The 27,453-nt window shown below is 47.6% G+C and overlaps 1 protein-coding gene across 3 annotated transcripts in view; it reads right to left on the bottom strand.

Annotated features, from left to right (window-relative positions):
- The window catches only part of mlh1 (mutL homolog 1, colon cancer, nonpolyposis type 2 (E. coli)), a 91,273-nt gene that overhangs the window by 16,596 nt on the left and 47,224 nt on the right, over nucleotides 1-27,453 (bottom strand). For all 3 annotated transcript variants that reach the window (XM_085993812.1, XM_085993811.1, XM_085993813.1), the window contains 3 exons: nucleotides 20,309-20,402; nucleotides 20,061-20,214; nucleotides 10,602-10,963 (listed from right to left, as the gene is read on the bottom strand). In XM_085993812.1, the coding sequence (XP_085849938.1) occupies nucleotides 10,602-10,963; nucleotides 20,061-20,214; nucleotides 20,309-20,402 (610 nt within the window). The remainder of the gene's footprint in view (nucleotides 1-10,601; nucleotides 10,964-20,060; nucleotides 20,215-20,308; nucleotides 20,403-27,453) is intronic.

The raw sequence follows: 27,453 nt of genomic DNA on the forward strand, positions 1-27,453 counted from the left end.
CAGTGTCCCTGACGACCATGTGTGCGGGAAATGCATCCAGCTGCAGCTACTTGTAGACCGCATTACGGCGCTCGAGCTGCGGGTGGATGAATTTTGGAGCATGCGCGATGCTGAGAGGCTCGTGGATAGCACGTTTAGCGAGTTGTTCACGCCTCAGGGTAGGGCTGCACAGGGGGTGACCATCAGGCGGAGCAACAAAGGCAGGCAGGTAGTGCAGGGAACCCCTGCGGACATCCCCCTTTCAAACAAGTATACCAAGTTGGATACTGTTGAGGGGAATGACTTACCAGGGGAAGGCAGCAGCAGCCAGCTTCCTGGCACCAGGGAAGCTTCTGCTGCTCAGGAAGGGAGGAAAAAGAGTGGGAGAGCAATAGTGGTAGGGGATTCTATCGTAAGGGGAACAGATAGGCATTTCTGTGGCCGCAAACGTGACTCCAGGATGGTTTGTTGCCTCCCTGGGGCCAGGGTCAGGGGTGTCACCGAGCGGCTGCAGGGCATTCTTAAGGGGGAGGGTGAGCAGGCAGAGGTCGTGGTCCACATTGGGACCAACGACATAGGAAGGAAGGGAGATGAGGTCCTGCATCAAGAATTTAGGGAGCTAGGTAACAGATTAAAGAGCAGGACCTCAAAGGTTGTAATCTCTGGATTACTCCCAGTGCCACGTGCTAGTAAGTATAGGAATGGGAGGATAGAGCAGATGAATGCGTGGCTAAGGAGTTGGTGTAGCGGGGAGGGTTTTACTTTCCTGGATCACTGGGCCTGCTTCTGGGAAAGGTGGGACTTGTACAAGTCGGACGGGTTGCACCTGAACCAGAGCGGGACAAATATCCTTGCGGGGAGGTTTGCTAGCACTGTTGGGGGGGGTTTAAACTAACTTGGCAGGGGGATGGGATACAGAGGGGAGCTGAAATAGGGGGGGATGTGCTGCCAATTATAGAGAAAAAAACAAGTCAGCTTGGTAGACAGGGCAAATATATAAGGGCAAGGCTGGATGGCATCTATTTTAATGCAAGGAGTCTTGCAAATAAGGTGGATGAACTGAAGGTGTTGATAAACACATGGGAGTATGATATTGTTGCTATCATGGAGACATGGTTGAGGGAGGGGCAAGACTGGCAGCTCAATATTCCGGGGTACAGAATCTTCAGGCGAGACAGAGGGGGAGGTATAAGAGGAGGGGGTGTCGCAATATTAATTAAGGAGTCAATTACTGCAGTAAGGAGGGATGATATATTAGCAGGGTCCTCTAATGAGGCCATATGGATGGAGCTTAAAAACAAAAAGGGGGCAAGCACTTTGCTGGGAGCGTACTATAGGCCTCCAAACAGTCAGGGGGAGATAGAGGAACAGATATGTAGGCAAATCTCAGAGAAATGTGCAAATAATAGGGTAATAATAATGGGGGATTTCAACTTCCCCAATATTAACTGGGATAGTCAGAGTGTGAAAGGCTCAGAGGGTGTAGAATTCTTAAAGTGCATCCAGGAGAGCTTTTTGAGCCAGCATGTAGAAAGTCCTACAAGAGAGGGGGCGGTACTGGACCTAATTCTAGGGAATGTGGCCGGCCAAGTGGAAAAAGTGCTAGTAGGTGAGCACTTTGGTGATAGTGACCATAATATGGTAAGATTTAAGGTGGTCATGGAAAAGGACAGGGATGGGCCGGAAATAAAGGTTCTAAATTGGGGGAAGGCCGATTTTAATAGGATAAGGCAGGATCTGGCCAAAATGGACTGGGATCAGCTACTTGTAGGAAAATCCGCATCGGAGCAATGGGAGGCTTTCAGAAGGGAGATTGAGATCATACAATGGCAACATGTTCCCGTAAAGGTCAAGAGTGGTTCCAAAAACCACAGGGAACCGTGGATGTCAGGGGATATACGAGAATGGATTAGGAAAAAAAGGAGGGCTTTTGGTAGATACAAAAGGCTAAAGACGGAGGAAGCCCTAGAGGAGTACAAAAAGTGCAGGGGGATACTTAAAAAAGAAATTAGGAGATCAAGGAGGGGCCATGAAATAACACTGGCGAGCAAAATAAAGGAAAATCCGAAGATGTTTTATAAGTATATTAAGGGTAAGAGGATAACTAGGGAAAAAATAGGGCCCATTAGGGACAAAAGTGGCAATCTGTGTGTGGAGCCGGAAGATGTAGGAGGGGTTCTAAATGAATTTTTTGCATCTGTTTTCACTATGGAGAAGGACGATGTAGACATAGAAATAGGGCGGGGGGACTGTGATATGCTCGAACATATTAACATCGAGAGGGAGGAGGTATTGGCGGTTTTAGCTGGCCTAAAAATGGATAAATCCCCAGGCCCGGATGAAATGTATCCCAGGCTGCTGTGTGAGGCAAAGGAGGAGATTGCGGGGGCTCGAACACATATATTCAGGACCTCTCTGGCCACAGGGGATGTGCCAGAGGACTGGAGAACCGCTAATGTAGTACCATTATTCAAGAAGGGTAGTAGGGAAAAACCGGGGAACTACAGGCCAGTGAGCCTAACATCAGTGGTAGGAAAATTATTGGAAAAAATCCTGAGGGACAAAATTTGTCTCCACTTGGAGAGGCAAGGATTAATCAGGGATAGTCAACATGGCTTTGTCAAGGGAAGATCATGTCTGACTAATTTGATTGAATTTTTTGAGGGGGTGACTAGGTGTGTGGATGAGGGTAACGCAGTGGATGTGGTATACATGGATTTCAGTAAGGCCTTCGATAAAGTGCCGCACAGGAGACTGGTCAAGAAGGTAAGAGCCCATGGAATCCAGGGTGCCTTGGCACATTGGATACAAAACTGGCTTAGTGGCAGAAGGCAGAGGGTGATGGTCGAAGGTTGTTTTTGTGACTGGAAGCCTGTGGCCAGTGGGGTACCACAGGGATCGGTGCTGGGTCCCTTGCTGTTTGTGGTCTACATTAATGACTTGGATATGAATGTAAAGGGTATGATCAGTAAGTTCGCGGATGATACAAAAATTGGTAGGGTGGTAAATAGCGAGGAGGGTAGCCTCAGTCTGCAGGACGATATAGATGGGTTGGTCAGATGGGCGGAACAGGGGCAAATGGAATTTAACCCGGAAAAGTGCGAGGTGATGCACTTTGGGGGGACTAACAAGGCAAAGGAATACACAATGAATGGAAAGACCCTAGGCAAGACGGAGGGTCAGAGGGATCTGGGTGTGCAAGTACACAGATCCCTGAAGGCGGCGGAACAGGTGGATAAGGTGGTAAAAAAGGCATATGGGATACTTGCCTTCATTAGCCGAGGCATTGAATATAAGAGCAAGGAGGTTATGATGGAGCTGTATAAAACACTGGTTAGGCCACAGCTGGAATACTGTGTGCAGTTCTGGTCGCCACACTACAGGAAGGATGTGATCACGTTAGAGAGGGTGCAGAGGAGGTTCACCAGGATGTTACCAGGGCTGGAGCGCTTCAGCTATGAAGAGAGACTGGGCAGATTGGGTTTGTTTTCCTTGGAGCAGAGGAGGCTGAGGGGGGACATGATTGAGGTGTACAAAATTATGAGGGGCATAGATAGGATGGATGCTGAGGAGCTTTTTCCCTTAGTAGAGGGGTCAATAACTAGGGGGCATAGATTCAAGGTAAAGGGCGGGAGGTTTAGAGGGGATTTGAGAAAGAACTTTTTCACCCAGAGGGTGGTTGGAGTCTGGAACTCACTGCCTGAAAGGGTTGTGGAGGCAGAAACCCTCACAACATTTAAGAAGCATTTGGATGTGCACTTGAAATGCCATAGCATACAAGGCTACGGGCCAAATGCTGGAATATGGGATTAGATTAGACAGGGCTTGATGGCCGGCGCGGACACGATGGGCCGAAGGGCCTCTAGCCGTGCTGTATTACTCTATGACTCTATAATAGGCTTGCCAGCTAAGTTGAAGCCCATGAAATAAAAGGGATAGTGGCAGCATGGATATGAAATTGGCTTAGTTACAGGAAACAGAGAGTAGTGGTGAACGGTTGTTTTTCGGACTGGAGGAAGGTATACAGTGGTGTTCCCCAGGGGTCGGTTCTAGGACCACTGCTTTTCTTGATATACATTAATGACTTGGATGTGGGTGTACAGGGCACAATTTCAAAATTTGCAGATGACACAAAACTTGAAAGTATAGTGAACAGTGAGGAGGAGAGTGATAGACTTCAGGAAGACACAGACAGGCTGGTGAAATGGGTGGACAGGTGGCAGATGAAATTTAACACAGAAAAGTGTGAAGTGATATATTTTGGTAGAAAGAATGAGGAGAGGAGATATAAACTAAAGGGTACAATCCTGAAGGGGGTGCACGAACAGAGAGACCGGGGGGGTATGTGTGCACAAATCGTTGAAGGTGGCAGGGCAGGTTGAGAAAGCGGTTAAAAAAGCTTACGGGATCCTGGGCTTCATGAAAAGGTAAAGAGTACAAAAGTGTGGAAATTACGATGAACCTGTCTAAAACACTGGTACTGTGTCCAATTCTGGGCACCACACTTTAGAAAGGATGTGAAGGCCTTAGAGGCGGTGCAGAAAAGATTTACGAGAATGATTCCAGGAATGAGGGACTTCAGTTACGTGGATAGACTGGAGAAGCTGGGGTTGTTCTCCTTGGAGCAGAGAAGCTTGAGAGGAGATTTGATCGAGGTGTTCAAAATCATGAGAGGTCTGGACAGAATAGATAGAGAGAAACTGTTCCCATTGGCGGAAGGGTCGAGAACCAGAGGACACAGATTTAAGGTGATTGGCAGAAGAACCAAAGGCGACATGAGGAAAAACTTTTTTACGCAGCGAGTGGTTAGGATCTGGAATGCACTGCCTGAAAGGGTGGTGGAGGCAGACTCAATCGTGGCTTTCAAAAGGGAGTTGGTAAGTATCTGAAGGAAAGAAATTTGCAGGGCTACGGGGAAAGGGCGGGGGAGTGGGACTCGCTGAGGTGCTCTTGCAGAGAGCTGGCACGGGAAGGTGTGGTGCCCAGAACTGCTCCCAGTGCTCCAGGTGTGGTCTAACCAGGGCTTTGTACAGCTGCAGCATAACTTCTACCCCCTTGTATTCTAGTCCTCGAGATCTCAAGGCCAGCATTCCATTAGCCTTGTTGATTACTTTCTGTACCTGTCCATGACATTTTAATGATCTATGTACCTGGACCCCCACCTCTCTTTGGACCTCCACTGTTTTTAGTTTTTCACCATTTAGAAAGTACACTGTTCTATTGTTTTTAGGTCCAAAGTGGATGACCTCACATTTGCCTACATTGAAATCCATTTGCCGCAGTTTTGCCCATTCACTTAATCTATCGATATCTCTTTATAATTTTATGCTTTCATCTAAACTGCTTACAATGCTGCCTATCTTTGTATCATAAGCAAATTTGAATATATGACTCTTTATGCCATCATCTAAGTTGTTAATAAATACGTTGAATAGTTGAGGCCCCAACATAGATCCCTGCGGGACACCGTTCCTGTATCGCCGTTCCTTCACTGTCGCTGGACCAAAATCCTGGAACTCCCTTCCTAACAGCATTGTGGGTGTACCTACACCATATGGACTGCAGCGGTTCAAGAAGGCGGCTCACCACCATCTTCTCAAGGGCAATTAGGGATGGGCACTAAATGCAGGCCTAGCCAGCGACGCCCACATCCCATCAACGAATAAAAAAAAAACTAGTCACATCCTGCCAATTAGAGCACCTGCCCATTATCCCTACTCTCTGTCTCCTGTCGCTCAGCCAATTTCCTAACCAGGTCAATAATTTGCTTTCAATTCCATTACTTCAGTCACCTCTTTAAAAAATTCAATCAGGTTCGTCAGGTATGACCTACCCTTTACAAATCTATGCTGGCTCTCTCTGATCAGCTGAAAGTTTTCAAGGTGTTCAGTCACCCTATCCTTAATTGTAGACTCTAGCAATTTCCCGACAACAGATGTTAGGCTAACTGGTCTATAATTCCCTGGTTTCCCTCTCTCGCCATTCTTAAAATGCGGAGTGACATGCACAATTTTCCAATCTAAAGGAACGGTTCCTGAATGGAGAGAACTTTGGAAGATTATAATTAGGGCATCTGCAATGAGCTCACCAACTTCCTTTAAAACCCTGGGATGGAAACCATCTGGTCCTGCGGATTTGTCACTCTTTAGTGCCATTACTGTTATTCTACTTACATTCATTTTATTGAGTCCCTGTCCCTGATTCAGTATTAGTTTCCTTGGGATTTCTGGCATGCTATCCTCTTCCTCTACTGTAAATACTGATGCAAAGTAATTATTCAACATGTCTGCCATTTTCTTATCATTGCTAATATCACCACTTTCAGTTTTCAAGGGGCCCACATTGCTCCTGATCACCCTCTTTTTCCTAATATAATTGTACATTATTTTTGTTGATTTTGATATCCCTTGCAAGTTTCTTTTCATACTCCCTTTTTGTAGATCTTATCAGTTTTGTTATCCTTTGCTGGACTTTGTATCTTTTCCATTCGCCAGGATCTGTGCTATTTGTTGCATTTTTGTATGCTTTTTCTTTTAGTTTTATGCTGTCCCTCACCTCTTTAGTTGGCCATGGCTGTTTTTTTTTTGGCAAGTGGAACTCTTGCCCCTCAAGGGTATAAACTGGTTCTGTACTGATCTTCTTTCATTTTACCCATTAACAGATTTGCCCAGTTTACTGTGGACAGTCTCTGCCTCATCCCGTTGAAGTCGGCCTGACCTAAATCTAGTAGCTGTTTCGCGTTTCTCCCTTTCAAACACTACGTTGAACTCGATCATGTTACGTTTGCGATTAGATAAATATTCACACTCAGTTAGGCTGTTAACTAAATCTGGCTCATTACTCATTACTAAATCTAATATGTCTTGCCCCCTTGTTGCCTCTAGGACATATTGTTGTAGAAAACTATCCCGGACACACTCAAGAAAGTCACTACCTTTCTGACATGTGCTAGTCTGCTTATCCCAATCGATATGAAAGTTAAAATCCCCCATTAAAATCACTCTGCCTTTGCTACATGCTTGTCTAATCTCTGCATTTATACAATCTGGCACTTCACATCTGCTACCAGGGGGCCTATACACAACTCTCACTACAGTCTTAAATCCTTTCCTATTTCTTAATTCTACCCATAAAGTCTCCGCTGCCTGCTTACCTCTCGTTATATCCTCTCTTATCATTGAAGTGATTTCATCCTTAATCATTAAGGCTACCCCACTCCCCCTCTTATCCTTTTCCCTATCTTTCCTGTAGACTTTATAACCCAGTATATTTAGTTCCCAGTCCTGACCATCTTGCAGCCATGTCTCAGTAATGGCCACCACGTCATACCGTCCAAGTTGCATTTGAACTTTGCCTCCCCCACCACCCCCCCGCTAACATTTTCAAACTAAATATTAAACAAAAGGCACTCTGCAGTGTGAAACTGTTAAGTCACTTGTGTACAGATGGCAAGATATTCTGAGACCCTACACCAATGGTGGGACCTCGCCTGCAGCAGGCGACTAATGGAAAAAATAATCACAAGCACCGCACCTGCTGAATGTGAGGCCCTTCCAGTGGTATAGGGCAGTGGAAAATTGTGTCCATAGGCTCAAACCACAACTTAGCCCCTCCAAGTCTGGCACCTTACGTACACTCTCCATAGTTCACTCTCAACCAGTCTCTATCTCCAAGGAATTTAACGCAAGAATGGTCAGAAATTCAGGGGCTTTCTGCCTCCACAGTTATCATTTAAGAACATAAGAAATAGGAGCAGGAGTAGGCCATTCGGCCCCTCGAGCCTGCTCCGCCATTCAATAAGATCATGGCTGATCTTCTACCTCATCTCCACTTTCCCGCCCGATCCCCATATTCCTTGATTCCCTTAATATCCAAAAACCTATCGATCTCTGTCTTGAATATACTCAAAGACTGAGCCTCCACAGCCCTCTGGGGTAGAGAATTCCAAAGATTCACCACCCTCTGAGTGAAGAAATTCCTCCTCATCTCAGTCCTAAATGGCCGACCCCTTATTCTGAGACTGTGACCCCTGGTTCTAGACTCCCCAACCAGGGGGAATATCCTCCCTGCATCTACCCTGTCAAGCCCGGTAAGAATTTTGACTGTTTCAATGAGATCATCTCTCATTCTTCTAAACTCGAGAGAATATAGGCCTAGTCTACTCAATCTATCCTCATAGGACAATCCCCCCATCCCAGAAATCAGTCTGGTGAACCTTTGTTGCACTCTCTGTACGGCAAGTATATCATAGAAACATAGAAGATAGGAGCAGGAGTAGGCCATTCGGCCCCTCGAGCCTGCTCCGCCATTCGATGAGATCATGGCTGATCATCCAAACTCAGTACCCTGTTCCTGCCTTCTCCCCATATCCCTTGATACATTTAGCTCTAAGAAATATATCTAACTCCTTCTTGAATATATTTAAAGACTTAGCCTCAACCGCCTTCTGTGGTAGAGAATTCCACAGGTTCACCACTCTCTAGGTGAAGAAATTCTTCCTCATCTCTGTCCTAAATGGCTTACCCCTTATCCTTAGACTATGACCCCTGGTTCTGGACTCTCCGACCATCGGGAACATTCTTCCTGCATCTAGTTTGTCCAGACCTGTCAGAATTTTATAAGTTTCGATGAGATCCCCTCTCATTCTTCTAAACTCCAGCGAGTATAAGCCCAATCGACCCAATCTCTCCTCATACGTCATTCCTGCCATCCCAGGGATCAGCCGTGTGAATCTTCGCTGAACTCCTTCCATGGCAAGAACATCCTTCCTCAGATAAGGCGACCAAAACTGCACACGTACTCAAGGTGTGGTCTCACCAAGGCCCTGTACAACTGCAGCAGGACATCCTTGCTCCTGTACTCAAACCCTTTCGCTATTAAGGCCAACATACCATTTGCCTTCTTCACCGCCTGCTGCACCTGCATGCTTACCTTCAGCAACTGGTGCACAAGGACACCCAGGTCTCGTTGCACTTCCCCTTCTCCCAATCTATTGCCATTTAGATAATAATCTGCCTTCCTGTTTTTGACACCAAAGTGGATAACCTCGCATTTATCCACGTTATATTGCATCTGCCATGCTTCTGCCCAATCACCCAACCTGTCCAAATCATCCTGGAGTTTCTCGGTATCCTCCTCGCAGCACACACGCCCACCCAGCTTTGTGTCGTCTGCAAACTTGGAGATATTACATCTAGTTCCCTTATCTAGATCATTAATGTATATTGTGAATAGCTGGGGTCCAAGGACCGATCCCTGCAGTACCCCACTAGTCACTGCCTGCCACTCGGAAAAAGACCCGTTAATTCCTACTCTCTGCTTTCTGTCCGCCAACCAGTTCTCTATCCAAGTCAATACCTTGCCCCCAATCCCATGTGCCTTAACTTTACACGCTAATCTCTTATGCGGGACCTTATCGAAAGCCTTTTGAAAGTCCAAATACACCACATCTACTGGTTCTCCCTTATCTATTTTCCCAGTTACATCCTCAAAAAATTCCAGTAGATTAGTCAAGCACGATTTACCTTTTGTAAATCCATGTTGACTTTGTCCGATCCTGTCGCTGTTTTTCAAGTGCTCAGCTATTACATCCTTTATAATGGACTCTAGCATTTTCCCCACTACCGATGTCAGGCTTACCGGTCTGTAATTCCCCGCTTTCTCTCTACCACCCTTTTTGAATAGTGGGGTAACATTAGCTATCCTCCAATCCATGGGTACAGTTCCAGATTCCAGCGAATTTTGGAAGATGATCAGCAATGCATCTACTATTTCTAGGGCCACCTCCTTAAGTACCCTAGGATGTAGATTATCAGGCCCTGGGGATTTATCGGCCTTCAATCCCGTCAATTTCCCTAACACCATTTTCCTACAAATACTGATTTCTTTCAGTTCCTCCCTCTCATCAGACCCTATGTTCTCCAACATCTCTGGGAGGTTATTTGTGTCCTCCTTTGTGAAGACAGAACCAAAATATGCATTTAATTGGTCTGCCATTTCTTTGTTCCCCATTATAATTTCCCCTGCTTCTGACTGCAAGGGACCTACACTTGATTTCACGAATCTTTTTCTCTTCACATATCTATAAAAGCTCTTACAGTCAGTTTTTATGTTCCCTGCAAGCTTACTTTCATATTCTATTTTCCCCTTCTTAATTAATCCCTTTGTCCTCCTTTGTTGAATCCTAAACTGCTCCCAGTCCTCAGGGTTACTGCTTTTTCTGGCCAATTTATATGCCCTCTCCTTGGATCTTATGCTATCCCTAATTTCCCTTGTTAGCCACGGTTGAGTCACCCTTTTTGTTTTATTCTTATCCCAAACTGGGATGAACAACTTCTGTAGTTCATCCATGCTGTCTTTGAATGTTTGCCATTGCCTATCCACCGTCAACCCTTTGAGTGACATTCCCCAATCAATCCTACCCAATTCGCGCCTCATACCATCGTAGTTTCCTTTATTTAAATTCAGGACCCGAGTCTCCGAGTCAACTACTTCACTCTCCATCCTAATGAAGAATTCGATCATATTATGATCGCTCTGACCCAAGGGGTCTCGTACAACAAGATTGCTAATTAATCCTCTCTCGTTACATAATACCCAGTCTAAGTCTAACTTTGTTTTACCTGGAAGGGGCACTGGATGAGTCATCGATACAAGGATCTGAGGGTTTCTCCACAGTCTCGGTCAAGCTCCCAACCTCAGTTGAACTCCCAGGCCCTTCCGCAGCTAGTAAGGCAAAGTCACTTAAGTCCTCCATCTCGGAATCCTGACACCCGGTCCCTCCAGCAGCAGAAGGATTGGCGGGCAGCCCCGCCTGTGGCCTGTTGAATGGCTGAAGGAAGGCGTCCATCTTCTGTTCCCTGGAGTCTGTCCGCACCATCTGGTGAGCAGATGGTCTGTCGCCCGAACCCTGGGCTGCAGAGGATGATGTTGCTGAAGATTTGATGAAGTCACTGGAGGACATGGCTGGGCCTGGCAGTAAAGTCTAAGAGGATTTAAGGATAAATTCCTGTTATATACTCGCATGTACAGAATTAGAAATACTTCCGCATCTACTTTATTGCTGGTGCCCAGTGAAAGTGACCACATAACACATTTAAATGAGCTTTTTCATATAAAACTCTCAAAATACAGAACAGAGCTCTCCGTGCTGGGTTATTATTTCGATTCACCACTTCTCAAACAACACAGAAATAATGCAGCCTATGATTTCTGATAACTTTATTTTTTAAAATCAGTATTAACATATTTATTTTAAACAGGTGAACCATGATCTGAAAATCTAGGCTCGCACTTTTAGTCAACATTTATATTAATTGTATTACTCAATCTGGAATGAGTCGAACTCACTATGCGCTAAGGATTTTAATATCTGTAACCCCTTTCACAAGGCAGGCCCACCTCAGGCCACAGACCTCACTGCCCTGACCCCAGCACCAGCTCAGTCAGTCTCTGACTTTACTGTCAGCTGTGGCTCAGTGGGCAGCACACTCGCCTCGGAGTCAGAAGGTTGTGGGTTCACAGTCCCACTCCAGGGACTTGAGCACATAAAGCTAGGCTGACACTCCAGTGCAGTGCTGAGGGAGTGCCGCACTGTCGGAGGTGCCGTCTTTCAGATGAGACATTAAACCGAGGCCCCGTCTGCTCTCTCAGGTGGACGTAAAAGATCCCTCGGCACTATTTCGAAGAACAGGGGAGTTCTCCCCGGTGTCCTGGCCAATATTTATCCCTCAACCAACATAACAAAAACAGCTTATCTGGTCATTATCACATTGCTGTTTGTGGGAGCTTGCTGTGCGCAAATTGGCTGCCACATTTCCCACATTACAACAGCGACTCCACTTCAAAAAGTACTTCATTGACTGTAAAGCGCTTTGAGACGTCCAGTGGTTGTGAAAGGTGCTATATCAATGCAAGTCTTTCTTTCTTCTCACTGGCCCCAATCTCTCCCTTGTTCCCTCCAAGCCCCAAATATGCACAGAATCTCTGCTCCCTCCCCTCTGGTTCCAGAAAGGCACTGGCCGGCTCGTTCGCACTCTCCTGGACTCAAACAAGCCCTCTCATTCCTCCTTGGTCCAATGTCCCAAACAGGACCACTCCACGCTCCACTACTCCTGACTCAAACTTCACCATTCCAATCAGCCTTTCCGCCCCAGTCTCCACTCTCTCCCAGCTCCAGTCTCCACTCTCTCCCAGCTCCAGTCTCCACACTCTCCCAGCTCCAGTCCTCCAACTCTCTCCCCGCTCCAGTCCTCCAATTCTCTCCCAGCTCCAGTCTCCACTCTCTCCCAGCTCCAGTCTCCACTCTCTCCCAGCTCCAGTCTCCACTCTCTCCCAGCTCCAGTCTCCACTCTCTCCCAGCTCCAGTCTCCACTCTCTCCCAGCTCCAGTCTCCACTCTCTCCCAGCCCCAGTCCTCCAATTCTCTCCCAGCTCCAGTCTCCACTCTCTCCTCTCAATTCAATTCAATTCAAATCGCTTTATTGGCATGATAAGGTACATCTTATGTTGCCAAAGCATCAAAATACATTTATGGTTGAACACATAAACGCAGATCTATTCATACAGTGTATAAACAGATATATCCCTGAGTGTACAAATATACATTCGTATAATTTATATAGACTTTTTTCTTAGGTTTACTGGTTGTCCCTCTGTTTATGGCAAGCTGTAACATAGTGTGCCGCTAGTGTTACACAGTTTATCTCTTCCCCTAGTAGGTATGGGAGTTTTTGGTCGTCATTCAAATTTCTGAATTCAGGGCATATTTGTGAGAATTTTTGGTAGAAATTCTCCCTGATGCCCTGATATTTTCCACAAGCTCCAGTCTCCACTCTCTCCCAGCTCCAGTCTCCACTCTCTCCCAGCTCGTCTCCACTCTCTCCCAGCTCCAGTCTCCACTCTCTCCCAGCTCCAGTCTCCACTCTCTCCCAGCTCCAGTCTCCACTCTCTCCCAGCTCGTCTCCACTCTCTCCCAGCTCCAGTCTCCACTCTCTCCCAGCTCCAGTCTCCACTCTCTCCCAGCTCCAGTCTCCACTCTCTCCCAGCTCGTCTCCACTCTCTCCCAGCTCCAGTCTCCACTCTCTCCCAGCTCCAGTCTCCACTCTCTCCCAGCTCGTCTCCACTCTCTCCCAGCTCCAGTCTCCACACTCTCCCAGCTCCAGTCTCCACTCTCTCCCAGCTCCAGTCTCCACTCTCTCCCAGCTCCAGTCTCTCCCAGCTCCAGTCTCCACTCTCTCCCAGCTCCAGTCTCCACTCTCTCCCAGCTCCAGTCTCCACTCTCTCCCAGCTCCAGTCTCCACTCTCTCTCCCAGCTCCAGTCTCCACTCTCTCCCAGCTCCAGTCTCCACTCTCTCCCAGCTCCAGTCTCCACTCTCTCCCAGCTCCAGTCTCCACTCTCTCCCAGCTCCAGTCTCCACTCTCTCCCAGCTCCAGTCCTCCAACTCCCTCCTGCAAATGTGAAACTAGGATAGGCTCCCTGTTCCCAGAAAGATACAAGGGCCGAGAAATTGTTTTATGAGAAATAGTTTGATGCAAACAAGAGAGATAGAGGGGACATGGAAAGTTTTTAATGAGGCAAAGAGAGGGAGAAAGAGTAGACTAGAAACAGAGAAACAGACAACAAAACAAATTAAATGTGGGCAGTGATGGAACAACAGGGAAACAAAATAGTCCATCAGCAATTATAGAAAACTCCAGGCCCTGAAGGTATGGATGATAGTGAGCTGGACCAGGTGATGTGGAGAGTGAGTTGGACCAGGTGATGTGGAGAGTGTGAGCTGGACCAGGTGATGTGGAGAGTGTGAGCTGGACCGGGTGATGTGGAGAGTGTGAGCTGGACCAGGTGATGTGGAGAGTGTGAGCTGGACCAGGTGATGTGGAGAGTGTGAGCTGGACCAGGTGATGTGGAGAGTGAGCTGGACCAGGTGATGTGGAGAGTGTGAGCTGGACCAGGTGATGTGGAGAGTGTGAGCTGGACCAGGTGATGTGGAGAGTGTGAGCTGGACCAGGTGATGTGGAGAGTGTGAGCTGGACCAGGTGATGTGGAGAGTGTGAGCTGGACCAGGGGATGTGGAGAGTGAGCTGGACCAGGTGATGTGGAGTGTGAGAGCTGGACCAGGTGATGTGGAGTGTGAGCTGGACCAGGTGATGTGGAGAGTGTGAGCTGGACCAGGTGATGTGGAGTGTGAGAGCTGGACCGGGTGATGTGGAGAGTGTGAGCTGGACCAGGTGATGTGGAGAGTGAGCTGGACCAGGTGATGTGGAGAGTGTGAGCTGGACCAGGTGATGTGGAGTGTGAGAGCTGGACCGGGTGATGTGGAGAGTGTGAGCTGGACCAGGTGATGTGGAGAGTGTGAGCTGGACCAGGTGATGTGGAGAGTGAGCTGGACCAGGTGATGTGGAGAGTGTGAGCTGGACCAGGTGATGTGGAGAGTGTGAGCTGGACCAGGTGATGTGGAGAGTGAGCTGGACCAGGTGATGTGGAGAGTGTGAGCTGGACCAGGTGATGTGGAGAGTGTGAGCTGGACCAGGTGATGTGGAGAGTGAGCTGGACCAGGTGATGTGGAGAGTGTGAGCTGGACCAGGTGATGTGGAGAGTGTGAGCTGGACCAGGTGATGTGGAGTGTGAGCTGGACCAGGTGATGTGGAGAGTGAGCTGGACCAGGTGATGTGGAGAGTGTGAGCTGGACCAGGTGATGTGGAGAGTGAGCTGGACCAGGTGATGTGGAGAGTGTGAGCTGGACCAGGTGATGTGGAGAGTGAGAGCTGGACCAGGTGATGTGGAGAGTGTGAGCTGGACCAGGTGATGTGGAGAGTGAGCTGGACCAGGTGATGTGGAGAGTGTGAGCTGGACCAGGTGATGTGGAGAGTGAGCTGGACCAGGTGATGTGGAGAGTGTGAGCTGGACCAGGTGATGTGGAGAGTGTGAGCTGGACCAGGTGATGTGGAGAGTGAGCTGGACCAGGTGATGTGGAGAGTGTGAGATGGACCAGGTGATGTGGAGAGTGAGCTGGACCAGGTGATGTGGAGAGTGTGAGCTGGACCAGGTGATGTGGAGAGTGTGAGCTGGACCAGGTGATGTGGAGTGTGAGAGCTGGACCAGGTGATGTGGAGAGTGTGAGCTGGACCAGGTGATGTGGAGAGTGTGAGATGGACCAGGTGATGTGGAGAGTGAGCTGGACCAGGTGATGTGGAGAGTGTCAGCTGGACCAGGTGATGTGGAGAGTGTGAGCTGGACCAGGTGATGTGGAGAGTGAGCTGGACCAGGTGATGTGGAGAGTGTGAGCTGGACCAGGTGATGTGGAGAGTGTGAGCTGGACCAGGTGATGTGGAGTGTGAGAGCTGGACCGGGTGATGTGGAGAGTGTGAGCTGGACCAGGTGATGTGGAGAGTGTGAGCTGGACCAGGTGATGTGGAGAGTGAGCTGGACCAGGTGATGTGGAGTGTGAGAGCTGGACCAGGTGATGTGGAGAGTGTGAGCTGGACCAGGTGATGTGGAGAGTGTCAGCTGGACCAGGTGATGTGGAGAGTGTGAGCTGGACCAGGTGATGTGGAGAGTGTGAGCTGGACCAGGTGATGTGGAGAGTGTGAGCTGGACCAGGTGATGTGGAGTGTGAGCTGGACCAGGTGATGTGGAGAGTGTGAGCTGGACCAGGTGATGTGGAGAGTGTGAGCTGGACCAGGTGATGTGGAGAGTGTGAGCTGGACCAGGTGATGTGGAGTGTGAGCTGGACCAGGTGATGTGGAGAGTGAGCTGGACCAGGTGATGTGGAGAGTGTGAGCTGGACCAGGTGATGTGGAGAGTGAGCTGGACCAGGTGATGTGGAGAGTGTGAGCTGGACCAGGTGATGTGGAGAGTGAGAGCTGGACCAGGTGATGTGGAGAGTGTGAGCTGGACCAGGTGATGTGGAGAGTGAGCTGGACCAGGTGATGTGGAGAGTGTGAGCTGGACCAGGTGATGTGGAGAGTGAGCTGGACCAGGTGATGTGGAGAGTGAGCTGGACCAGGTGATGTGGAGAGTGTGAGCTGGACCAGGTGGTGTGGAGAGTGAGAGCTGGACCAGGTGATGTGGAGAGTGTGAGCTGGACCAGGTGATGTGGAGTGTGAGAGCTGGACCAGGTGATGTGGAGAGTGAGATGGACCAGGGGATGTGGAGAGTGAGATGGACCAGGTGATGTGGAGACTGAGATGGACCAGGTGATGTGGAGACTGAGCTGGACCAGGTGATGCGGAGAGTGAGCTGCAATATTTTTCTTTTTAATTTGAAGGTGTACAGATCTAAGAACTGTGAGAGAAACACAGGCTCCAAATGAGGGAAACAGAAAATCCAGTTAATTCCATGTGTACGAGTTGCAAGCGAGTTGGATTTCCTTATGAGCTAATAATCTAGATATTTACTGTTCCACTGTGTATTGCTCCCCCTGTAATAAACTGAAGTGGCACGCTGTCATCAATGGGGATTACCAGTGCCTATTCCCTTCTACCAACTGGTAAGCATAGAACATAGAAAAATAGGAGCAGTAGGCCATTCGGCCCTTTGAGCCTGCCCCACCATTCAATATGATCATGGCTGATCCTCTATCTCAATACCATATTCCCGCTCTCTCCCCATACCCCTTGATGCCTTTTGTGTATAGAAATCTATCTACAGGAAACTCTTTGGTATCCGGCACCGACGGGACCGGCGTGTTGCCGGTTGATCAAAAATTCCGGATGACGGAGAGGGTTATCTACCGAGGCTATTTTTAAAAAAGAAAAAGGGAAAAAAATCAAGAAATGTGCAGTATACAGTAATTGGGTACTCCCCTACAGAATGTTGTGTTAAATGGATGGTGGAAGATGCTTGATTAAGTACAGTACTGCCAGTTGAGGGTAATGCAATGCAATGACTACCAGCAGCGTGGGAGACACACAGTACCCCTGTAAAATGGCGGATCGGAAGAGACTACCGGCAGCGCAGGAGAGTCAGACTCCTGTTATTGAGGTGTTCCGACTCCCGACAGCGCCAAGAAGTCGAGTAGTGGAAGTTTGGAGAACTACCCCCACTGACTAACTCGGCCACCGTGGGAGACTCGGACTCGGCAACATTGCCGGTTATTGAGGTGTTGTTTTCGGAGCGAGAATTTTGCCGGTTAATAGAGAATACCGGATATTTAGGTGCCGTTTAAACAAGAGTTTCCTGTATTTCCTTCTTAAATATATTGAGTGATTTGGCCTCCACAGCCTTCTGTGGTAGAGAATCCCACAGGTTCACTGCCCTCTGAGTGAAGAAATTTCTCCTCCTCTCAGTCCTAAATGTCCTACCCCGTATCCTGAGACTGTGACCCCCCAGACAGGGGAAACATCCTCCCTGCATCCAGTCTGTCGAGCCCTGTCAGAATTTTATACGTTTAAAAAGCAGTTAAAAAAAAAATTGGCTTTGGAGATTGACTTGTAAGGAGCTGCTGTAAACCGGGATTACACGTTGTGCCAGAATAACAGTTTTTAGAAAAGGAAGAAATTTGCATTCATCATTTCCCCACAGGTGCCTCAAAGTGCTTTGCAGCCAATGGCCCACGATCTGAGATGCAGGCACTGGGTTACAGTATATGGGTAAATGCAGCGGACACATTTCCCTTTGTGAATTTGGGCAAAGACAATGGATTAAAAGTAGCCCATCTGTAGCTGTTCTTCGAGGGGACGATTACTGTCAGTAAGGTCATTGCTGGAGCAGCCAATTTCTGGTGGGGACTGAATGTTCTTTCAATGTTTACCAAAATTGCAGCAGGATTCACAGTAATTAAAAGTAGATAAACAACTTATGGGGATGATTTCCTCTTGTTGCTCGAGGGTAAATTTCACTCACTCCTGGTGTCGAGCTCCTTCGCTTGGCAGCCAATCGTGCGCAGAGGCCAGAGCGCCCAAATTGTGGCCGTCCCAGTTTTCCGTTCATTAAAATCAATCATTGGAAAATCGACGTTGCCACAAATCAGGCACCTCTGCACCCAAACTCCTGAAACACGCGATGGGAAATGGAAAGATGCATCTTCCAGTAGGGAAAAAAGGGAGTGCATCGAAGGTTCCATAGCTGACTAGGAAGATTAGATTAAATTTGAATCCGAATGAAGCAGCATTTACCAATTGCAGGGGGCAGACAATAAAAATAAAATCATGGAATCATTGACTGGTTACAGCACAGAAGGAGGCCATTCGGCCCGTCGAGCCCGTGCCGGCTCTCTGCAACAGCACTTCAGCCAGTCCCACTCCCCCACCCTTTCCCAGTAGCCCTGATTTTATTTTTCCTTCAGGTACTTATCCAATTCCCTTTAGAAAGCCACGATTGAGTCCGCCTCCACCACCCTTTCAGGCAGTGAATTCCAGATCCTCACCACTCGCTGCGTAAACAAGTTTTTCCTCATGTCGCCTTTGGTTCTTCTGCCAATCACCTTAAATCTGTGTCCTCTGGTTCTCGACCCTTCCGCCAATGGGAACAGTTACTCTCTCTCTACTCTGTCCAGACCTTTCATGATTTTGAACACCTTGATCAAATCTCCTCTCAACTCTAAGGCGAACAACCCCAGCTTCTCCAGTCTATCGACGTAACTGAAGTCCCTCATCCCTGGAACCATTCTTGTAAATCTCTTCTGCACCCTCTCTAAGGCCTTCACATCCTTCCTAAAGTGCGGTGCCCAGAATTGGGCACAATACTCCAGTTGTGCCGAACCAGTGTTTTATAAAAGTGGTTCATAACTTCCTTGCTTTTGTACTCTATGCCTCTATTTATGAAGCCCAGGATCCCGTAAGCTTTTTTAACGCTTTCTCAACCAGCCCTGCCACCTTCAGCGATTTGTGCACATATACCCCCAGGTCTCTCTGTTCCCTTTAGGATTGTACCCTTTAGTTTATATTGCCTCTCCTCCTTCTTCCTACCAAAATGCCTCACTTCACACTTTTCTGCGTTAAATTTCATCTGCCGCGTGTCTGCCCATTCCACCAGCCTGTCTATGTCCTCTAGAAGTCTATCACTCTCCTCCTCACTGTTCACTATACTTTCAAGTTTTGTGTCAGCTGCAAATTTAGAAATTGTGCCCTGTACACCTACGTACAAGTCATTAATAAAAATCAAGAAAAGCAGTGCCCAGCAAATATAGAGATTAGAGGAAAACTACACAACTTGAGCACAGAAAGGCTACGAGGGAGTAGAAGAGAAAAATGAACAAAGAACACATAAAACAATAATTACTTGTATGAGGCGGGGATAGTGAGGGTAGGGTTAGAGCCACTGAGAGGCAAAGGAACAGCAGAAACGTGACTGTTCTTGAGGCACAGTCCATTCATTCATAGAAACATAGCCTGCTCCGCCATTCAATGAGATCATGGCTGATCATCCAAATTCAGTACCCTGTCCCTGCCTTCTCCCCATATCCCTTGATCCCTTTAGCCTTAAGAAATATATCCAACTCCTTCTTGAATATATTTAATGAATTGGCCTCAACTGCCTCCTGTGGTAGAGAATTCCACAGGTTCACCACTCTCTGGGTGAAGAAATTCCTCCTCATCTCTGTCCTAAATGGCTTACCCCTTATCTTTAGACTGTGACCCCTGGTTCTGGACTCCCCGACCATCGGGAACATCCTTCCTGCATCTAGTCTGTCCAGTCCTGTCAGAATTTTATAAGTTTCAATGAGATCCCCTCTCATTCTTCTAGACTCCAGCGAATATAAGCTCAATCGACCCAATCTCTCCTCATACGTCATTCCCGCCATCCCATTCTATTAAAAGGGAGTTAAATAGTTGCTTGACAAAGAGGAACATTACAGCGACACGGGGAGCGAGCGAGGAGAGCGAGACAAGGCCCAGGGGCTCACGTGAGGAAAAACAGCAGCGCAGACTGAATAGGCCAAACAGCCCATTTCTGTGCTGGAACATTCTACAAGTCGAACAGCACAAACAAACATGGGGAGATTTTGAATGATCAGTAGTTCTAATTAAATCATACACCTGTTCAGAGAGAACAATTTTATGATCTCGCTAGACATACAGATCTGAGAAAACCTGGCCGTGTTTTATTTGAAGCGCTGGTTGGAAGCAGCAAAAACTGACCTGAGTGAAATAGGTTCTGGAGGAGTTGGCGCCGAGCAGCTTGCTCTCGACATGTTGCTGCACGCTCTCGATGATACTGTCCTCGTGCAGAAAGTGTACTTCGTGTTTGGTGGGATGGACATTCACGTCTACATTCTGTGGCAATATTTCAAGGCTTAAAGAAAAAAAAAAGACCGGTCCTGAACACTGTGAAGAGAGCGAGAATAACTGGACAGAAAGTCCGTCTCGGTCTAGTCTAGCACACTTACCTCAGGTACAGGAAGGGGTGTGTATTTTTGGGAAGGTAGGCCGCGTAGACAGTTTCAATCGCTTTCCGTAAAGCACTCGATTCCACCAAGCGATCTTCAAAATAAAAAGAAAAAAATCAATGCCAAGTTAGCGAACAATTCCTTCAGGTACGTTTGAATATTTAAACTGTAGGGCAGAACTACATTCAATTGCAGTAGGGACATGCAGGATTCTCCACACCATCAAACTGCAGGTCGGTCTGGTGTTCAGGGACAGAAGTCAGCCTTGAACAGGCACCAATCACAGCAAGTGGCTCTCTCTTCTTGGAGATGGGTAGGAGAGAAAAGAAGTCTGGGTAAAACTGAAAGGCCAGTCTAAACTAGTTAGACATGAACTCTGTGATCACCATCCGCCGGATAGATAATTTTACTAAATTGTGCTCCAGACAGAGAGCCTGGAGTGGTTTCTAATGAATGGAATAAGGTGGGATTCATGCACCCAAATTCACGATATACGCTCCCAGCGAGTGAGGCTCTCTGCTTGAAGCACCAATTGGTAAAATAACACCTTCCATCTGAGATACACATAAAAACATAAGAATTAGGAGCAGGAGTAGGCTATATGGCCCCTCCAGCCTGCTCCGCCATTCAATGAGATCATGGCTGATCATCCAAATTCAGTATAATAACTGACCCTCCGAGACACCCTAGTCCACTCCTCTATCACCCCCAGCACCCCTTCCCCTGGCACCTTCCCGTGCAAGTGCAGGAGATGTAACACCTGCCCTTATACCTTCCCACTGTCCAGGGCCCCAAACACTCCTTCCAGGTGAAACAGTGATTTACTTGTACTTCTTGCAATCTAGTATACTGTATTCGCTGCTCACGATGTGGTCTCCTCTACATTGGGGAGACCAAACGCAGATTGGGTGACTGCTTTGCGGAACACCTCCGTTCAGTCCGTAAGGGGGACCCCGAGCTTCCGGTCGCCTGTCACTTTAATTCACCGCTCCACTCCCACTCGGACCTCACCGTCCTTGGCCTCTTGCATTGTTCCACGGAAGCTCAACGTAAACTCGAGGAACAGCACCTCATCTTCCGATTAGGCACTTTACAGCCTTCCGGACTCAATATCGAGTTCAACAATTTCAGATCATAACCTCGGCCCCCATTACATTTTTACTTATATTTTTTATCCACCCCTTTGTTTTGGTTTCTCCCCCCCCACATGGCAGCTGTCTCCCACATGGCAGCTGTCTCCCATTCTGCCAGCGCATTTCACACCTAATCTAGAGCCGTCTTTTGTCTCCACTAGTCCTATCACCATCTCGTCTGGTTTTGAATGCCTCTTAATGTCTCTTCTCTTTTGTTCTCTCCCAGCCCGGCCTTTTAATCTATTTCATTCCCTGTGCCTCTTTAGTCTTGACAAAGGGTTCACCCGAAACATTGACTCTTCTCTCCACGGATGTTGCCGGGCCTGCTGAGTTTTTCCAGCATTTTCTGTTGTTATTTCGGATTTCCAGCATCTGCAGTATTTTGCTATCATCCAAATTCAGTGCCCTGTCCCTGCTTTCTCTCCATATCTCTTGATCCCTTTAGCCTTAAGAAATATATCCAACTCCTTCTTGAATATATTTAATGAATTGGCCTCTACTGCCTTCTGTGGTAGAGAATTCCACAGGTTCACCACTCTCTGGGTGAAGAAATTCCTCCTCATCTCTGTCCTAAATGGCTTACCCCTTATCCTTAGACTGTGACCCCTGGTTCTGGACTCCCCGACCATCGGGAACATCCTTCCCATCTAGTCTGTCCAGTCCTGTTAGAATTTTATAAGTTTCGATGAGATCCCCTCTCATTCTTCTAAACTCCAGCGAATATAAGCCCAATCGACCCAATCTCTCCTCATACGTCATTCCTGCCATCCCAGGTATCAGTCTGGTGAATCTTCGCTGCACTCCCTCCATGGCAAGAACATCCTTCCTCAGATAAGACCATGGCTGATCATCAACCTCAACTCCACTTTCCCACCTGATCTCCATATCCCTCGATTCCCCGAGAGTCCAAAAATCTATCGATCTCAGCCTTGAATATACTCAACTATTCAGCATTCACAGCCCTCTGGGGTAAAAAATTGCAAAGATTCACAACCCTCTGAGTGAAGAAATTCCTCCTCATCTCAGTCTTAAATGGCGACCCCTTATCCTGAGACTGTGACCCCTAGTTCTAGACCCTCCAGCCAGGGGAAACAAGCGCTCGGCATCTACCCTGTCAATCCCTTCAGAATCTTGTATGTTTCAATGAGATCACCTCTCATTCTTCTAAACTGCAGAGAGTATCGGCCCATTCTACACAATCTCTCCTCATAGGACAGCCCTCTCATCCCAGGAATCAATCTAGTGAACCTTCGTTGCACCGCCTCCAAGGCAAGTATATCCTTCCTTAGATAAGGAGACCAAAACTGTGCCCAGTACTCCAGGTGTGGTCTCACCAAGGCCCTGTACAATTGGAGCAAGACTTCCTTACTCTTATACTCCAACCCCCTTGCATTAAAGGCCAACAGGCCATTTGCCTTCCTAATTGGTTGCTGTACCGCATAAGAGACTAGCGTGCAAAGTTAAAGCACCTGGGATTGGGGGTAAGGTATTGACTTGGATAGAGAACTGGTTGGCAGACAGGAAGCAAAGAGTTGGAATAAACGGGTCTTTTTCCGAGTGGCGGGCAGTGACTAGTGGGGTACCGCTGGGATCGGTCCTTGGACCCCAGCTATTCACAATATATATTAATGATCGAGACGAGGGAACTAGATGTAATATCTCCAAGTTTGCAGACGACACAAAGCTGGGTGGGCGTGTGTGCTGTGAGGAGGATGCAGAGAAACTCCAGTACGATTTGGACAGGTTGGGTGATTGGGCAGATGCAGTATAATGTGGATAAATGCGAGGTTATTCACTTTGGTGGCAAAAACAGGAAGGCAGATTATTATCTGAATGGCAATAGATTGAGAGAAGGGGAAGTGCAACAAGACCTGGGTGTCCTTGTGCACCAGTCGCTGAAAGTAAGCATGCAGGTGCAGCAGGCGGTTAAGAAGGCAAATGGTATGTTGGCCTTCATAGCGAGAGGATTCGAGTACAGGAGCAAGGATGTCTTGCTGCAGTTGTACAGGGCCTTGGTGAGACCACACCGTGAGTATTGTGTGCAGTTTTGGTCGTCTTATCAGAAGAAGGATAAGAACATAAGAAGTAGGAGCAGGAGTAGGCCATATGGCCCCTCGGGTCTGCTCCGCCATTCAACAGGATCATGGCTGATCCGAACCTAGACTCATGTCCACTTCCCTGCCCGCTCCCCGTAACCCCTAGTTCCTTTATCAGCTAGGAAACTGTCTATCTCCGTTTTAAATTTATTTAATGTCGCAGCTTCCACAGCTCTCTGAGGTAGCAAATTCCATAGATTTACTACCCTCTGAGTGACGAAGTTTCTCCTCAGCTCAGTTTTGAAACGACAGCCCCTTATTCTAAGATTATGCCCCCTAGTTCTAGTCTCACCCATCAGTGGAAACATCCTCCCCGCATCCACCCGATCAAGCCCCCTCACAATCTTATATGTTTCGATAAGATCGCCTCTCATTCTTCTGAATTCCAATGAGTAGGGGCCCAACCTACTCAACCTTTCCTCATACGTCAACCCCCTCATCTCCGGAATCAACCGAGTGAACCTTCTCTGAACCGCCTCGAGAGCAAGTATATCTTTTCTTAAATATGGAAACCAAAACTGTATGCAATATTCCAGGTGTGGCCTCACCAGTACCCTGTATAACTGAAGCAAGACTTCTCTGCTTTTATACTCCATCCCCTTTGCAATAAAAGCCAAGATTCCATTGGCCTTCCTGATCACCTGCTGTACCTGCATACTAACCTTCTGTGTTTTATGCACCAGGACCCCCAGATCCCTTTGTACTGTAGCACTTTGCAGTTTCTCTCCATTTAGATAATAACTTGCTCTTTGATTTTTTCTGCCAAAGTGCATAACCTCACACTTTCCAACATTATATTCCATCTGCCAAATTTCTGCCCACTCACTTAGCTTGTCTATGTCCTTTTGCAGGTTTTTTATGTCCTCCTCACTCACTGCTTTCCCTCCCATCTTTGTATCGTCGGCAAACTTGGATACGTTGCACTCGGTCCCCTCCTCCAAATCATTAATATAGATTGTAAAGAGTTGGGGTCCCAGCACTGACCCCTGCGGAACACCACTAGTCACTGATTGCCAACCTGAGAATGAACCATTTATCCCAACTCTCTGTTCTTGCCATGGAGGGAGTGCAGCTAAGATTCACCAGACTGATACCTGGGATGGCAGGAATGACGTATGAAGGGAGATTGGGTCGATTAGGCTTATATTCGCTAGAGTTTAGAAGAATGAGAGGGGATCTCATTGAAACTTATAAAATTCTAACAGGACTAGACAGACTAGATGCAGGAAGGCTGTTCCCGATGGCGGGGGAGTCCAGAACCAGGGGTCACAGTCTAAGGATAAGGGGTAAGCCATTTAGGACAGAGATGAGGAGGAATTTCTTCACCCAGAGAGTGGTGAACCTGTGGAATTCTCTACCACAGAAGGCAGTTGAGGCCAATTCATTAAATATATTCAAGAAGGAGTTAGATATATTTCTTAAGGCTAAAGGGATCAAGGGATATGGGGAGAAGGCAGGAACAGGGTACTGAGTTTGGATGATCAGCCATGATCTCATTAAATGGCGGAGCAGGCTCGAGGGGCCGAATGGCCTACTCCTCTCTTCTATGTTTCCATGTTTCTATGTACCTGCATGCTAACTCTCTGTGTTTCCTGTACGAGGACACCTAAATCTCTCTGAACATCAACATTTAATCGTTTCTCACCATTTAAAAAATATTGTTTTTCTGTTCTTCCTTCCAAAGTGAATAACCTCACATTTCCCACATTATAATCCATCTGCCACCTTATTGCCCACTCACTTAACCTATCCACATCCCTTTGCAGCCTCTTTGTCCTGCTCACAGATTACTGTCCCACCTAGCTTTGTATCGTCAGCAAACTTGGATACATTACACTCGGTCCCTTCATCTAAGTCATTAATATAGATTGTCAATAACTGAGGCCCAAGCACTGATCCTTGCGGCACCCCACTAGTTACAGCCTGCCAACCGGAAAATGACCTGTTTATCCCAACTCTCTGCTTTCTGTCTGTTAGCCAATCCTCTATCCTTGCTAATATATTACCCCCAACCCCATGAGCCCTTATCTTGCGTAGCAACTTTTTATGTGGCACCTTATCAAATGCCTTTTGGAATTCAAAATATACTACATCCACTGGTTCCCCTTTATCTACCCCTGCTAGTTACATCCTCAAAGAACTCTAATAAATTTGTTAAACACAATTTCCCTTTCATAAAGCCCGCTGACTCTGCCTATTTTCTAAGTGACCTGTTGCCACTTCCTTAATAATGGGATTCCAGCATTTTCCCAATGACTGATGTCAGGCTGACTGGCCCGTAGTTCCTCGCTTTCTCTCTCGCCATCTTTTCTTGAATAGCGGGGTTATACGTAGCTGAAGAGGGGCACGGAAGGGAAGTCCTAAAATATACGGGCCGAGAAATTGGGTTGGGGTGCCAAAGTGGCGCAAAAGTCGCCTAGCACAGGATTTAGCGCAGCGTTTGAGGCTTCAGCGATCGTCAGATATTCAGTTTCATTGCCCCTCGAGGGGCACGGGGCGAGGCTCGAGGTGCTCCGCGTCCCTCTTAGGGCGCTGAAACTGAATATTGCAGCACAACGTGCCGCAGCGCCACACGCTGCAGCATGGCACGCTGCGGTACTGCAGGCCTTCCTCCCACTGTTAAGGGGGAGGTACCTGCAACAGCGTGATCCCCGCTCGCGAGTGCCGGCAAACGAGCCCGGCACCAAGGAGAAGTGCCGGGCTCTTGGGAAACAGCTGTCAATGCCGCGGGGGGGGGGGGGGGGGTTAGGAGGCCGGGGACGGAGGTGCTGGCAGGCGGCCGCCAAAAAAGCGGCCGCCCCGCACCTTCACCTTAACTTGCGCCGCTGCCGGCACAGTAAGGCCCCGTGAACTGGGCATAGGTAGCGAACGCCGCAACTGCGCCGTTTGCTACCAAATATCGCGAACGGGACGCTGCGCACACCGATGACGTCATCGGTGGCGGCGCAGCGCAAAAGGCTAACGCCACCATTATCGCCCCAACTCAATATTGTGGGAGGCGCAGCCAGTGGCGCTACAGCCACTGCCTGCCTCTTTAGGCGCTAACAAGTGGCGCTACTCACCCATTTTCTCCCCCCCAGTGTTATAAATCTCATCATCAAGAAACTACTTATGAAATAATGCTGGACGGCCAGCTGGTGGCGCCATCCAAGGAGTATAAATACTCAGGCATCGGCCCCAACTTCCCAGGGACATTTTGTAAGACAAGGAACTAGTGAAGTACAACTAGACCTCCATGTTCTGAAACAAGTTGATTAAAGCCTTGCTTTATACTCAAACCAAGTGTGTAGTGAGTTTTATTACATCATACAGCTTAAAAACTGATCAGGTGAGTGAGGACCTGTGGACCCTGCTACTTCTAGAAATGTGTTCATACAATGTTCTCAGTGAATGTCTTGTCAATCCACAGGGAAACTGGAGGCAATAATTCGTAGGGAGGAGCCAGGGATAACGGAAAAAACATGGCTTAATAAAGAACTGGCCTGGCAGTTAAATATTGCAGGATATAACATATTTAGAAAGGATAGAATAGGGAAGGAAGGGCTGGAGTAGCTGTACTAATTAAGAGATAACATAATGGCAGTGGAAAAAAGGGACATAACTAACATTAAGATAGAAACAGAATCCATATGAAACAAACGATAAGAAAGGATCGATCATGTTCGTAGGGTTTTTCTACAGACCACCTAATAGTGGAAGGGAAGTGGGGGAAGAAATATGTAGGCAGATCTATGAAATGAGTAAAAGACATAGAATAATAATCATGGGAGATTTCAACCACCCCCAAATAAACTGGCAAGAGGTAGTGAAAGGGGGAAAGGGAATGGAGTTTTTACAGTGTGTTCAGGACTCCTTTCTTACCCAGTATGTAAGAAGCCCAACAAGAGAGGATCACTGGAAACACTTAGCAGGCCAG

The sequence above is a fragment of the Somniosus microcephalus genome, chromosome 7 (assembly GCF_052327205.1).
Source record: "Somniosus microcephalus isolate GS21.2 chromosome 7, FLI_Smic_1.0, whole genome shotgun sequence".
NCBI lineage: Eukaryota > Metazoa > Chordata > Chondrichthyes > Squaliformes > Somniosidae > Somniosus > Somniosus microcephalus.